The sequence below is a fragment of the Phaethon aethereus genome (genome assembly GCF_964289735.1).
Source record: "Phaethon aethereus genome assembly, chromosome: 8".
NCBI classification, from domain to species: domain Eukaryota; kingdom Metazoa; phylum Chordata; class Aves; order Phaethontiformes; family Phaethontidae; genus Phaethon; species Phaethon aethereus.
The window spans coordinates 22,528,627-22,542,985 of NC_138584.1; the positions used below are offsets into that span (position 1 = coordinate 22,528,627).

General features: G+C 41.6%; 1 protein-coding gene across 1 annotated transcript in view; it reads right to left on the reverse strand.

Annotated features, from left to right (window-relative positions):
* ST6GALNAC5 (ST6 N-acetylgalactosaminide alpha-2,6-sialyltransferase 5) overlaps positions 1-7,509 on the reverse strand; it is a gene marked incomplete at its 3' end in the record, with an annotated part of 71,543 nt that extends 64,034 nt beyond the window's left edge. The window contains exons 1-2 of the mRNA XM_082002911.1: positions 7,278-7,509; positions 6,406-6,630 (exon numbers count right to left, since the gene is read on the reverse strand). Of these exons, the coding sequence (XP_081859037.1) occupies positions 6,406-6,630; positions 7,278-7,343 (291 nt within the window). The 5' untranslated portion in view covers positions 7,344-7,509. The remainder of the gene's footprint in view (positions 1-6,405; positions 6,631-7,277) is intronic.
* Positions 7,510-14,359: the final 6,850 nt, after the last annotated feature.

Sequence of the window (14,359 nt, forward strand, 5' to 3'; positions counted from 1 at the left end):
CTTAAATCAATCATCAAGATTTTGTGATACAGTCTCTGAAATAACCTTTTTGCCTCAGTTTCTATGAAAGAATAAAACTACATCACAAAATGTCACAAAGTACACAGGGCACCTGGTACAAACTCCAATACTTTCTCTGTTTTCAGTGTAACAACAATGATTTACTCTCCTTTACCTTCTCAACAACCAGGAAATGAGCAGAACACAGCTACTTTGTGGTTGGGTATGTTTTTATGCATTACATTACATGAATTAATTGAATAACACCATATACTAGAGGCATACCAAACATCTTTCCATTTTCAGGGACATCTGAATATTTAGAATCATAGAATAGTTTGGGTTGGAAGGGACCTTTAACGGTCATCTGGTCCAAACCCCCTGCAATGAGCAGGGACATCTCAACTAGATCAAGTTGCTCAGAGCCCCATCCAACCTCACCTTGAATGTTTCCAGGGATGGGGCATCTCCCACCTCTCCGGGCAACCTGTGCCAGTGTTTCACCACCCTCACTGTGAAAAATTTCTGCCTTATATCTAGCCTAAATCCACCCTCTTTTAGTTTAAAACCATTACCCCTTGTCCTGTCACAACAGGCTCTGCTAAAAAGTCTGTCCCCATCTTTCTTACAAGCCCCCATTAGATACTGGAAGGCTACAATAAGGTCTCCCTGGACCCTTCTCTTCTCCAGGCTGAAAAACCCCACCTCTCCCAGCCTCTCCTCACAGCAGAGGTGTTCCATCCCTCTGATCATTTTTTGTGGCCCGCCTCTGGATCTGTTCCAACAGGCCCATGTCTTTCTTGTGCTGAGGGTTCCAGAGCTGGACAACAGTACTGCAGGTGGGGTCTCACCAGAGTGGAGTAGAGGGGCAGATAGTAACAGTACCTGTACTCCTTTTAGACAACTGTTTTAAGCAACAGGTCCTGGCCTCTGCCTGGAGTCACTACCTCTACTAGTTAGATTTCATCTTTAACAGCACTTATTTAAAAAAAAATTAAGCAATAGTGGTAACTGTAAAATATTACTTGCTTTTATTATCCTGACAGCTAACATTTGTGCTCTCTTTCAGGCAGACACTCGAGTCAAAATTCTATAAAAAATTTGTCCAACTACAGAATATGGCCTTTTTCATAAAATAACTGTGCAGTTTATGCATTTAACTGATACCTATATATAAACATTTGAAAATATTTCAAGATATTCTAAGTTGGAATAATGCCAGGCTAGGACTACTGGTTCTTTGCAGAGGTGCCATGCAACCTGGAAAATAGGAAAATGTACCACCATTTCCTATCATTGTTGTGCGCTATGTAACTAGGTATTATCATCTAGCACACACAGAAGCTGCTAAAAATTTTAGACAAGGGTCATCAAAATTAATTAATCCAATGTTACAATTTGTTAGGCTGAAAATGCACACTACTGCAGTAGCTGAAAAGCAAGAAAATATAAAGCACAAGATAGTCATAATTTAAATCTGGTAAAACAATTGTCTCTGCTCTCTGCATGTGGATATTCAGTTACATTCTCTGACTGTCATGGTCCTAATTTTTTCTTTTTTACTCTGTCAACTATAAGAGGGTTTTAATGAACCTACAGCTTATCAGCGTAAAAGGTAACTATAGTACCTCAAAATACAAAAAAAGCCAAGAAACCAAGAAAATTCCGACCAAGGGGCTTCTAGACTCACATCTTGCCTAGATCTCTGACAGGCAGAAGTGTCCCCCAATAAGGTTATTCTAGACTAAAGTCTCCCCCTTGTGGATCTCTCACATAACAAAAGCTCCAACAAATACTTAATTGCATAATAAAGTCTGTGCTCCTTCCTTTGCGGGAAAGAATTTCAGAGGCAAATGGGAACATGTAATGAAATCATGGTACATGGTTTACTTCAACTCAGTGGACTCCATCCCACCGCAGGCAAGACAAGCTGTTTTGTTGTAAGATACCTTGATAAATTCATTTGAAATACACTAAGACCCTCAAAATAATTCTTTCTCATCTCCACTTACGTTAGTTATGAAAGTTGGTTTAGTGACCCTCACAAACTATTCAGTCCAAAACCGTCAATAGTTTAACTATTTAGGTAAAAATGCAAATTCCAAACTCTTTCTTTCTAATACTCATTAAAAAGAACATAAAACATGGCAAGATTCCCCCCTATTTTATGTGCACAAAGTTTACTATCCGAGAAAAAATAGTTTCATCCCAGAACAACTTATTATGTCTCAGAGATTAAGGAGCTATAGCACTATTTGCAGAATGACTCTTCCTCAAACACTTCATTAACTACACTATTCTCTGCTCTGCATTAATTTAAAGTCATCATAAATGTTTTTTGCATGTGATAATGCACATTATCATAAATTAGGAAATCATTCTGATCACTTAAATTATCATGTTGATCTCAATGCTCTCCAAGTATTTAAATGTTTTTCTAATAAATCATACATTTTGTCTGCAAGATTTATTTTGATACGTTTTTTTTTATTTTCTAAGAAACAAAATCCTTGATGGCTTGAAATATTATTCAGTTACATACATGACAAACTCATATTTTGTTTGCAGTACCAACTGTTGAGTCAATATTGGGTAAAAAGCTTTTTAAGTATCCAGAGACATGTTCTCACATTCATTTCAGAATAGTAATAAAATGGTTAAATATTTGTTTCTTCCAAGTTCTGGAATAGTGCTAGGTTTTCTACTTTCATTAACAGTCTCTTATTTGTATGCTGTAATTGCTTTAAAAATATTAGCATTGTAATTTCTTGCTAGCACTACAATAAATCAACAGAAAGTCTTATCCCCATGCCTCCCCACGGAAGAGCATAATTCTGCTTCCCTTGACACCAGTGACAAAGCCTCTTTAATTTCAGGATTACACTCAAAGAATTCTTGAAAGATGTTAGTTTGACAGTCTGGGACTCTCGTCCCTCCTAATTGCAGAACAGATGCAATAGCTCAGCAGTGCTACACTGCCAATGTGCCTCTGTAGGAAGCAACAGCTCCTTGAAGTAGAGGGTAGCTGCTACTTCTCTGATTTGTTTTGGTCCTTGACCTCTCAATAGCAACTATCAACAAACCACGTTTTCCGTTTCAAATGTGAGAGGTTTTATGATATAAACATCAGGATATTAGGAACAAAAAAAGATATCATTAATTAATTTCAAACATCCATCAACACTGACTGTCAGCTGCTGTTGGTCTGGGACACCCAGAGGCAAAATGCCAAGAACCAGTCTCTGAATCCACTGCATTTCCAAATTTTCTTGTTTTAGGAGATCAGTTCAACAAAAACGAAGTTTGCACTGCTAAACTGTGAAAGGCTGCTGAAGCTAAGAACATGGGTTCTGATCTCTGCTGCTTCATTCAGGGAAGAGCAGCACTAAGAAACAAAACGTCACAAATCTGACCAAGTGACAAGAGACTCCTGCAAAAAGGGTCTTCAACCCCATAAAAGGAATATCACGTATTTTATCTGTATTCTCAGAGACTGCCTGCTTATCTTGACAGGATGAATGCGGCACTACAATTCTTACTGAATATAAAATAAAAGGAGGAAAATAATTGGTAATTACAATATTGCAACCTATATTTTAAAATCATTTGTACTTTACTAAGTAGTCTCAAGTAGTCTCCATACATGATCACCCAGCACTACTAAATCACCTGTATTGCTAGGAGTGATAGACATTTGTAACACATGAGACTTCACAATGTGGACAACCATTATATTTTATCCCTGGAGAGAAATGTCTATACTACCATATATCACAGCTTCTGTACGTGTCAATACTGATATTGTAATTATGGATTAATAATAACTTTGGTACTTATCATATAGCTTCTACATATATGTGCATACTCACTCTCATTAAATGCATCAGAATGGGTACACCACCACAAACACAAAACTAGGTTTTCCTGTCAAAGCAAACTATGGGATCCAGAAACAAAGTCTTTCTAAAGTTAAGAACATGCTTCAGCTCATAGATCTGAATGATCTAGACTAGTGCTAACCGTCATTCATGCATGAACACATACCACGGATGAATTTTGTATAATGGTCATTTAGCTTCAGGTCATTCAACCTGACAGATAATCCCAAGACTCTATATGGGAAATTAAGGAAGCTGTATTGTGAAAAATCTACGATCCATTGTCATTTCACACTCTCACTTCTGTGCCATCAAAATAACAGGTACCATTGCTGAAGTCACTCCCCCCTTACCTTTTCAAGCCTGTTGTCCTCATACAACAGTTACTTTTCACCTGCTTTCAGACCTCCCTGTCTCTTCAAATATCCTGTCCTTCTCACAGCTACAGAATTTTATCTTGCTCTCCTCTTGCAGCTCTCCTAATATTCCTTACACCTCCCCGATTCCTTCATTTTCTCTCACTTTGGGCTGGACTTTTATGCTGCTTGCTATTCAAGTTGTCTTCTCTGCAGTCTCCAGTGTCCCACACAAAAACCATGCTCTCTGAAAATTTTTCACCATTTCTCAGTTCTTGCCATTTCTCTCCCTGTTCTCTTCATCACCAGTCCTGTAACCTTCTTTTTCCAAACCTTTAATGCTTACAATCTTTTGCATTCTCCATTTTTTATTCTGCAGGAAACCTATGTATTCCGAGATTGTAAATCCATGTTAAATGCATGTGTCTGTTAAAATACTCTAACAAATACACTATTAGGAGCCAAAGCTGAGCCCGTCTCTCCCCCATCATCTCCTTATGGTAATACAGTGTCCTCACTGCTCCATATACCACAGTGTCACAGCTCTCTGCATGATCTCATGTGCATTAAAATAAGACAAAGCAAGCTGGGAACACAGCAGGGACTGCATCATCTTCTTTTTGACCCCCAGAAGTTATGTGGAAAAGTTATTAAAGCTTCAGCAGGTTATTACTGTGAGGCACGAGCTATGTGAAACAAAATTCAGAAATGGAGTATCTGTGGGGTTTGGGCCATATTACAACATATGAAGAAGCCAGAGGATCAGCATTCTCCAAAACACAGGGAAACATTACAATTACCCTGGAAAACAATGAACACACAATAGCGATTTTAAGTACTTTCTATTAATGAGGGGTGTCTGTGAGTCAGGAGAAATCAATGTAAGGGGTTACCAGTGTCAGAAGGCTACTTGCATATACACCCTAAAAATCCATAAATACCTTTTCAATTATTACTGCTTACAAAAATCGTGAGCATGTATCTCTACACCTCATCACTACAGTCATGTTGAAGAAGAACAGAAGAATTACAACAGAACACCTCACACAGTAGAGAGCCACACGGCCAAACTTGCTTCTTGTATACAGACATTACATTTGAGAATTTCCAGGAGAACCATGTAAGAAAGCAAATAAAGCCTACAAGGAACCATCATGAGCTATTTTTCTGTGTTAAGAGCCCTACAGATAACTCTTGCATAGAAAGTGAAGCCAGAAGGAACAACAAAAATGTCTGTATATCAAAGTCACTGATCTTCACACTACCTCTAAACTGAGCTCAGCAACTTGTCTGACAACGTATCTTTCAGAAAGATGTCACTCTGGATGTGAAAACATGAGAAAGTTAAGAATCCTTGCCTCCCTTGCTTATTTTTTACAGTAAATTTCTTCTGCAAGAAGTGTGTGTACTAAACATTATCTGTGGTTTTGGCAGAGAGGAGTCCTTGGAGTTTCCAGGTAAACGCAACAAACTGAACACCGCGCAAGTACAGGAATCTGCCTTCTGAGAAAATTACTGAAGCTCGAATATCTCTTCAGCATGGATGTGCCACCTTCCTCGCTTTATGTCATTACGTCTGCCCTGTGAGATAGCAAAGCTTAGTCTGCCTATCTCTGGTAAACGGGTATTACAGTCTGACAATCCAGCCTGCTAATTCCTGTGTCAAGGGGAGGGACATAATTTTGTTCACCATTAAAGAGATGCTCCCAATTTCTAGAATGCAGACTACGGTTGACAACTTCTGCTTCCCAGAAGGAGGATGAAAAGGTCATTTGTGCAGGAGATACAGTTCTCTTTGGTTTCCCAAGATGGAATGAGCTAAGAATAAACACCTACCTATTGACTTTCCCTTCCAGTAACTAAACTTCCTTCTTTAACCCTTCCTAATATCATCATAGGCATACATTTGTAGCGTACCTCTCGCATCCAACATCAGAAACAAAACACTTCACCCTACATCTTCTGCTGCTCAAGGGAAGCGCAAACCAACACTCCACAAAGGCCTAACCACAGGCTGGACACCGGGTCCCGTTAATCCACGCCCTCAGGACAAGGCGCTACGGCAGGGATGCCAGCCGCACGGAGGGCCGGGAGGAGAGCTTTACCGGTACGGAGCCGGGGCCCCCTTGGGCGACGGGGCAGCACGGGGTCCCGGGCGGCCGGAGGCTCACCTTGTGCTCCAGGACGCTGATGTAGCCCTCCAGCAGACCGGCCCCGACGGGGAGCGCCGGGCGGTGCTGGCCGCGTCCCGGCGGGTGGCTGGGCACCGCCGCCACCTGCTGCTGCTGCCGCCGCGGCTCCGGGTGGCCCCCGCCGCCGCCGCCGATGCCGCCGTACATGAGCAACAAGCTGGTGCACATGGTGGTGAGCGCCAAGCAGACGGCCAGCCCGTGGCGCTGCGGGGGGCAGAGAGAGAAGCGTCTCAGCGCCGCGGGGCAGCGGGCTCCCCCCGCCGCAGGGCCCAGCGCGGCCACACCGCTCCCCGCCTCTGCACTCGCGGCGCCCGTAAGTTTCACGCCGCCAGAGACCCGGGAAAAGTGCGAGGAGAGAATTGGGGAACCCCCTCCTTCCTCCTCCTGGCCCCTTGCCGGCCCGCTTCCCCGCCTCTCTCTCTCCCCCTCATCCCTGCGCCCTCGCTTCTTCTCCCCTCTGCGTGCCCGGTTCCCCCGCACCTCTCACTCCCGTGCAGCCGTCACCCTTTGGGCATCTCATTCGCGCATTTTAACGAGTGTTGCGAATTGTAGAGCTCCCCCCCGCCCAGCTACCTCCAGCCTCGTCCTTTAAGCAGATCGGCTTTCTATACGCTCCTTGAAACGCACACACACACACACACACACGCAAAACCCCGGAACGATGAGGAACACGAATAAAAGAAAGCCGGCGGAAAGTTCTTCACCGCCGCCGCCGGGGCTGGGCTCGCCTTCGCGCGATCCCGAAGAGCCGCGGGGACGCAGGATGGGGAAGGCTGGAGCGTGTGCCGGCTGCCCGGGGCAGCCCCGCTCCTCCCCGCTGCCGGGATGAGCAGTGCCAACAATGCACTTACCATCAGGGTCTTCATCTTGTGCGCCTCCCGGCCGCCAGTCCTCCCGCTCCCCGCTAGGCTCGGCATGGCGGGGAAGCCGCAGACATGGCTCGGCCGGGGAAGCGCCGCCGTGGCGGGGATTAGGGGGGAATTACACCCGGCCGGACCCTCGGAGCCTGCCAGAGCCGGGTCTTCGGCTTCCCCGCCTGCCTCCGCCCCCGCCCCCGCCTCCTTCTGCCGGCGCAGCGGCGGTTCGGGGCAGGTGGAAGTTAACTTCTGCCCGCCCGCCCCCGAGCTGCTCCGCCGGCGAGCGGCGACTCGGCGGCGTAGGGGTCCCGGGCGGGGGCCGGTGCTGGGGCTGGCGCTGCCGCCCCCCCCCCCCCCTCGCCCCGGGCGTCTGTCCTGCGCGTAGCAGCGGGGCACGGCACAGCACGGCGCTCGCCTTGCGTTAAATTTGTGTTTGTGCCTAGCGGAAAATTCGTCATTCTCCCGCCGCGAGCTGGGTTTGCTGAAACCGGCAGCGTTCAGGCAAGATTTTAAATTCATGGTAGTAAAAAAATCGACGCCTTCAACGCCTTGTGCGGCGCTAGCAACACCCTCTCTTCCCGAGACCTAAAAACCAGTTTCGAAACCTATTTGACAGAAGCTTTCTTCAATTTTCAAAGTAAATTTCACAGGCTTGCTCCCCATGCCATCTTTTTGGTTTCTGAAGACGAACGTTCTCCCACTCTCATAAGCAGCCTTCCAAAGTTTTTATTTCTTTTGTGTGTGTGTGTTAATGCTGTAAAATTCAGTTGTGAAAACTTTATTAACAGGCCTAAAATGAGATAGATTTCTTGCTCTGGGAATTCCGCGTTTATAAATGTGCCCCTTCAAAACAAGTCATTTTAAGGTTGATTTCTTACAAAGTTATTAAACTGACAGGATAGCATTTAATAAAAAAAAAATCGACCTCCTAATCATGAGCATATTTCTCTTGAAATTACTCATGGAAATAATAGTTCTAATACATCGCTTCACATATACCTACAGCTATATAACGTTAAAGATTACATTAAGGAGAAAACGATCAGCACGCTAACTCAACCATGGTCACAATAGGAGCTTCTCAAGGCTGGAATTGTCACTGAAATCCATTTTTTATCTTTACTAATTCATTGGAGGACTAACACTGAAACAAATGCCATCTCTAGCACTGGCACAGCATGCAGCATTTAATGCCTTTTAAGAAAGTAAAAAGAAACAAGAATACATGGTACGCCAGCGGATAGCACAGCAAACATGCTTTATCATTTCAAAGAAGAATGCCATATTGCACGCATGCTTGCTATTTATTCAGTTTGTGGGTTTGGTTTCAATAGTACCAGTTAAGACAAACGAAGCAATATAAGAAGAATCTTATCAGGTCTTAGTAATTCTTTATTATGTGGTTGCACTTGACACTCAAATTAGTGAAACAAAGGGCCAACTTGATGAATCATTGAAACCAATTTATCTGTGGCTCTCCAAGGCTTCCTGCAAGAGGCTACAAAAGGCAGCTCATGCATTTTACAGTGCTGTTTCTCAACTATCAACGAGCACGTTGCTGGTGACTGACCTTTCTAAGCCTTTCTAATATATTTTGCTATGCCAAACTGAAGCATCATTTTTATGATTTAGGCTCGTGGCTGTATGTTAGACATCTGTTACACAGTATGTCTGACCAAATTCATTAAACTTAGTGGTTTTGGTAGAATAGGCTGATTTAAAAATTTACTGATAAAGAAGACAAACTAAATTTTCTAATTTAATGCTGAGCTTGGCTTGAATAATATCCAGCTTTCTGTTCATCAAATATTTAATTAGATTGCCATAATGGTCATAGACAGCATTCTTGGCAGTCAAAATGTTCACTGAAACAAATACAATAGTGTAATGTAAATCCTACAGAGGTTTTTATGTGTAAGCATGGGAACTTTAGAAATTATCTGGAAAACAGCCCAGCTATTTAATTTAATTCTAAATTCCTATGAATTAACAGTTTTAGCTATCTGGGGATTTGTTTTTTAACACTATTGGAATCTACATACTTGTAGATATGCATCTCTATACCCAGTAGTAGACTTGCAAAGAGGACAAGAGCGTAGGCTGAACTCGTAAGCATTTAAGCAACTTGGAAACAATACCGAGAACATCTTAAAATCCATCTGACTTCCTGCTTCAACAAATTTACTTTCAATATGCAAGCGATACTGAACTGTCCATGCATTTCTATTCCTCCTTAGAGCTAGGGGTAAAGACAGATTAAAACACAAACAGCTGCTTTCCCTAGCCCAGGAGAAAAAGTGGCAGAGCCATGGTTATGTTTTTCAACAAAGTCTGACTGAGGAGAGATTTTCATCTGCATGGAAGGGGCTGGGTTGTCCCCTCTTCCAATTTACCCTTCTCACTTCCACCTTTCCAGTAGCTACAGGCTGACAAAACAGTCACATGAAATCAAAATCTGCTTGTGGCAGCTTCAGGAGGACATAAGATGCAAATGACAAAAATCCATGTAGAGTGAGAATTCCGTGTAAGAAGTAGTGATGCAGATGGAGGCAAACTTCTCAAAACTGACAGTGGAGCAACATTCTCTGGAGCGCTTTTCTGGCACAACAGAGCTCTTTCATGGATTCCTAAATGAAACTGCTCAAACAGCAACTTTCCCTGAGCTGTCTGGATGAATGAAATAACTATCTTATAATGTCTTTTAATATAGGTTGTCTTTCAGAGATTTCCTTGTATATATATATAACACCCTTTCAAACTATGGTTGATTTCTTATGAAGTTCATATAGAGACAACATAGCCTAATCTACACCTTAATATAAGAAACAATTATAAATATATTTTCTACATTATGGCTGGCCTGGAATGAGTACTCGAGTGGAGGAGCCTCTTACTCTTCATCTATGCCAGTGCACCTCAGCAACTGTTAGCCAAAATACTCAGTGCAAATTACGACGAGGGCAATGGCTAGTATTTCTGATGACCCAGATGATGTCTGCCAGGGCATTTTCCCTGGGCGCACTGGCTATTACCTGTGTGATTCCAGCAAACTCTGCTCTAGACCTTGCTGTCCCTCTCTTCTTTCTGGCTCCAAATTGGAAGCTGCAACTACTCTTCAGCCCTGTCACCTCCTCAGAATTAAAGCCCAGAGACTCTTAAATGTTTAATTATTTTTGTGACTCATTGATGGCAATGTGGTTCCCTTGCTGCAAAAAAGAGAATATTTTAGAAAACTGATTTAGATCTGTGCCCAGTTTTAAAAAGAGTGAGAAAATTAAGTTTTTGTTTCTCTACTACCCTTCACAAAAGAGTGAGAAGAAAAGGGATCTGGTGTGATATAAGTAATTAAGCTCTAGGTGAGTTCTGCATGTTACTCTGCAGGAGTGCTGAAAGAACTTAAAGACATTCCCATCACCCTATGTATATGAAGATGTTTTTTAGAAAAATATTGGTGATAGAAGTGCTTAAAATAGATTGGAGGGGGAGGTTAATTGTATCAGGACCACTTTGATATTATTATGCCTTTGAAATGAAGAATCTGAGTTACTAAGATTCTATACATGGCTAAGCATGAGAAAATATTTGTTAAAAATATAATCTAAAAGTGGCTCCTGTTAAAGTTGCATCATTTTATCATTTCCATTATATTCTGCGGTCTGTGAAGCCTTGGGTCTGTGTCCTCAAGAGTCAAATCCTGACTCCACTGAAATTAACTCCTATATATCTTTTATCCCTCTTTGCTTGCTGGGGCAAGGAGCTCACTAGCAAGTATAAAGCTCCGACTTCTAGTTCTGCAGCCTCATGAGGTATGGGCTCAAACCATGATCATCATCATAGAACAGAATATTGCTTGTCCTGGGCCTCTAGCCAGTGGCATTTGGGAGGATGACGGGGAGTGCCACATTTCAGAGGGGAGAAGTAAGCATTTTTTTGACTGACTAGCAAGAAAAATGAGTCTAAAGGTGCTAAGGAGGTTGGAATATGATGAAAGTTTGTGTGGATTAATGGGCGGAGGGGCAGTCAAAGGTGTATAGGAAATTAAATACATCACACAGATACCACCTCCACATGTTGTTTTATTATTTATGTATATATGAAATTTTAACCTCTTTTTCCTGAAAGGGCTGCATTTTTGCATTGCAAACACAACCAATGAAAAACATTCAGCAGCCAGCAAAGTAATGAGCTTACACTATAGATTTTTCAAACTGCCCAGTGATTCATGAAATGCTTTTCAAAACTGGAAATATGCATTGAGGATTGGTCAAAAAAGGTAGAAACGATATTATAGATCAGTCAATACTGTCTCTCCTTTATGAAAGCAGGCTGCCTTTGAACTTCTGACAGAAGCAAACAGTGATAGATGCATAAAAAAATGAAATATTACATGGAAATAGAAGTGCAAATGAAAACAGAAGGATCAAAATAGTGAGATAAGATCTGCTGAATCTGCTGTTTTTTTCTTTTCTATTTCTTAGTTTTCTCCCCAATCTAGGAAGCACAAATAAAGGTATTGGATGTTTCAGAAACAATCTGTCTAGCTCAACTGAATAGACTCCTCTGCTTTAAGACCACATTTGAAACACTGTTCTTCATTCTAATCACTTTTTTGGGGCAGAAAGTTAAACAAGGCACACTCTGGAATAGACAGCATACTCAAAATTCCACATCTAAAGTCAGAAACTTTGAAGTTTAAGAAATTAGCACAGGAGGCTGCAGATGGATGATACCCAGTACCACCTGTGGAAGCCAACAGACATGACCAGAAAACTTTTGTCTTACCATGCACCACCAAAACAAAAGAAGGAAGACATACATAATCTCTATAAACAGAGCACAGATTTAACATATGGACTAAAGCAACTGATGATATAATTACTATAATTTGGTAAGAAATTGGATATATTTTAATATTCTGGGGGTACCTTTGCTGTAATGTAAGAGATCTCAACAGGATCCCGAATGGCTCGGCTTTCAGTGTACGTATGACTTTTCCTTTGCAGAGAAAAACTACACTAATAGGAAGTCAAAGTATTAAATGGAACAGAATTTCTAAACTTTAAAAAAAATTACTAAGCAAATATCAGACATGAAGCATTAGTGCAAAAAAGGAAGCAAAGAAGGGTAAGTGCTCATTATGGATTTGTTTGCAGTTCTTTATGTATTATTAGAGAGTTGATAGAAAACTCTCCTGCTATTACTAACACAAACACAAACATCACTTATGATGACAGACTGAACAACTACGGCAACAAGGGGATCCATTACCATCAAACTGAAAAGGCACAGTCACAGAATCAAGTAAAGTCCTTCAGTGGCCTAGCTATATATATCGTATTTTGGTAATAGATACTGTTCTTATCTACAGGTTTACAGAAACCATCTTTGCTATTCACATAGTATATCACTATATAAGCATATATGCAAATTCAAGCAATAAATCAGTTGATGTACAGTATGAGAATAGCTGCCAGTGACTTGTTGTAGCTCAGCAATTTCACGCTCGTGTCCTGTGTGCTTCTGAAATTATGTAGTGGCCACCTTGGTTATGCACAAATTTCTTCCATTTACCCAACATACTCCAGACACTGTTACCTAAATGAAGTCTTGGGGATTTGAGCTTACTGATGAGAGGTTCTGAGTACTCTCGTTTCCCAGGGAAGTCGACAGGAGTTGAATGAGGGTCTCTGCATTCAAGTGAGCTGCCTGTTAAAGATGGTGTTGATTCTACCCATCTGCAGATTCAGATAGGAAGAGATTTCTACTAGGAGATAGCAGAAATCATGGGCCCAGGGTGCAGTCACTTTAAAGGTATGGAGATAGTGACCACATCTATGTAGCTTGCTTAGTTTATTGCAATTGAATACAGAATCTGGACTTGCAAGAGAGTACAGAATGGCTCTAAAATAATTTCCTATGTCCAAATCTGGTACTGTAAAACACCCTAGACAACTCTTCTAGTGATGATGAATATGCATTGTAGGAACTAGCCTGAAACAGTGGGAGAGTTTCTTCACTGCAATAGATACCTAACTGAATGCTTCAAACCAGCTGCTAAAACAGATGTATTGTCTTGCTTTGCGATGTGCTATGTCCTTGTTTAAACATTTCTGCCATATTATTGATATATGTCACTTTTAAACAAATGCAGAAAACAAGTCTACTCTGTTTTTATATAGGATAGATATCTCGGGTGTCTACTGCCATCCTCAAATCATGGATTAGAGCAAATCCATGGCTATATACACTCATTTTTCTTTCTTACACTTCAGGGCAGAGGACCAAGTTCAGCTCAGCTGCAGAGCTGGATCCAACATTTCCTGCAGCAGCTGTACACTCCTTTCTTTGAACTGCTATTAATACTTGTTATCGTATTCACTAGCCTTTGTCACCACCACCTGCCTTATGCTTTTGATTCAAGTGACAGAACTTTAAAAAATCCTGTATTTTTCCCAATCATGGTAAATATTTTATTCAAGGTGATGATTATATATCTATTCTCTCCCATAAACTACAGTGCCAGAAACATACTGACTTGAGTTTTGCTGCAGTACTTTTACTGCCTTCTGATGAATTCCTTGGTGGGAATTGCCTTTGGCCTTTTGTTTTGCTGAATTTCCCCAGAGACCAAAGCATTCTAATCAAACACTCATATTTATCTAATTGCTTTATTTTGCCTTTTTTTTGTTTATGATTTATTTCAGTTTAGAAGGGATTATTTTGATGTCTTCTTTCTCTACAATAATTTTGGTTTGTATGGTAAGTATCAAACTCTGTAACGTTTGTTCAGTTTTTCTTGTGATCAGTACTTGAAATGTGAAGCTAAGCTCTGTAGGGCATGTGCTGTTTCTGTCCCAAGTTCAAATAAACGAGGCCTTAGGCCATTTATGGTTTAGACCATAAATTCAGATGTCAAAGGAACAGGTGGTAATGTGACACAAGCTGTTCTTGCTCATTGTATCAGTTTCCTCTGCTCAGTCTCCTACTGCTTCATCTCTGTCACAATACGGAATCACTCTCCAACAATGGTTGCTCCGTTTTGGTGGGTTCAGTTTCTGTCCATTAGTAAATGAGAG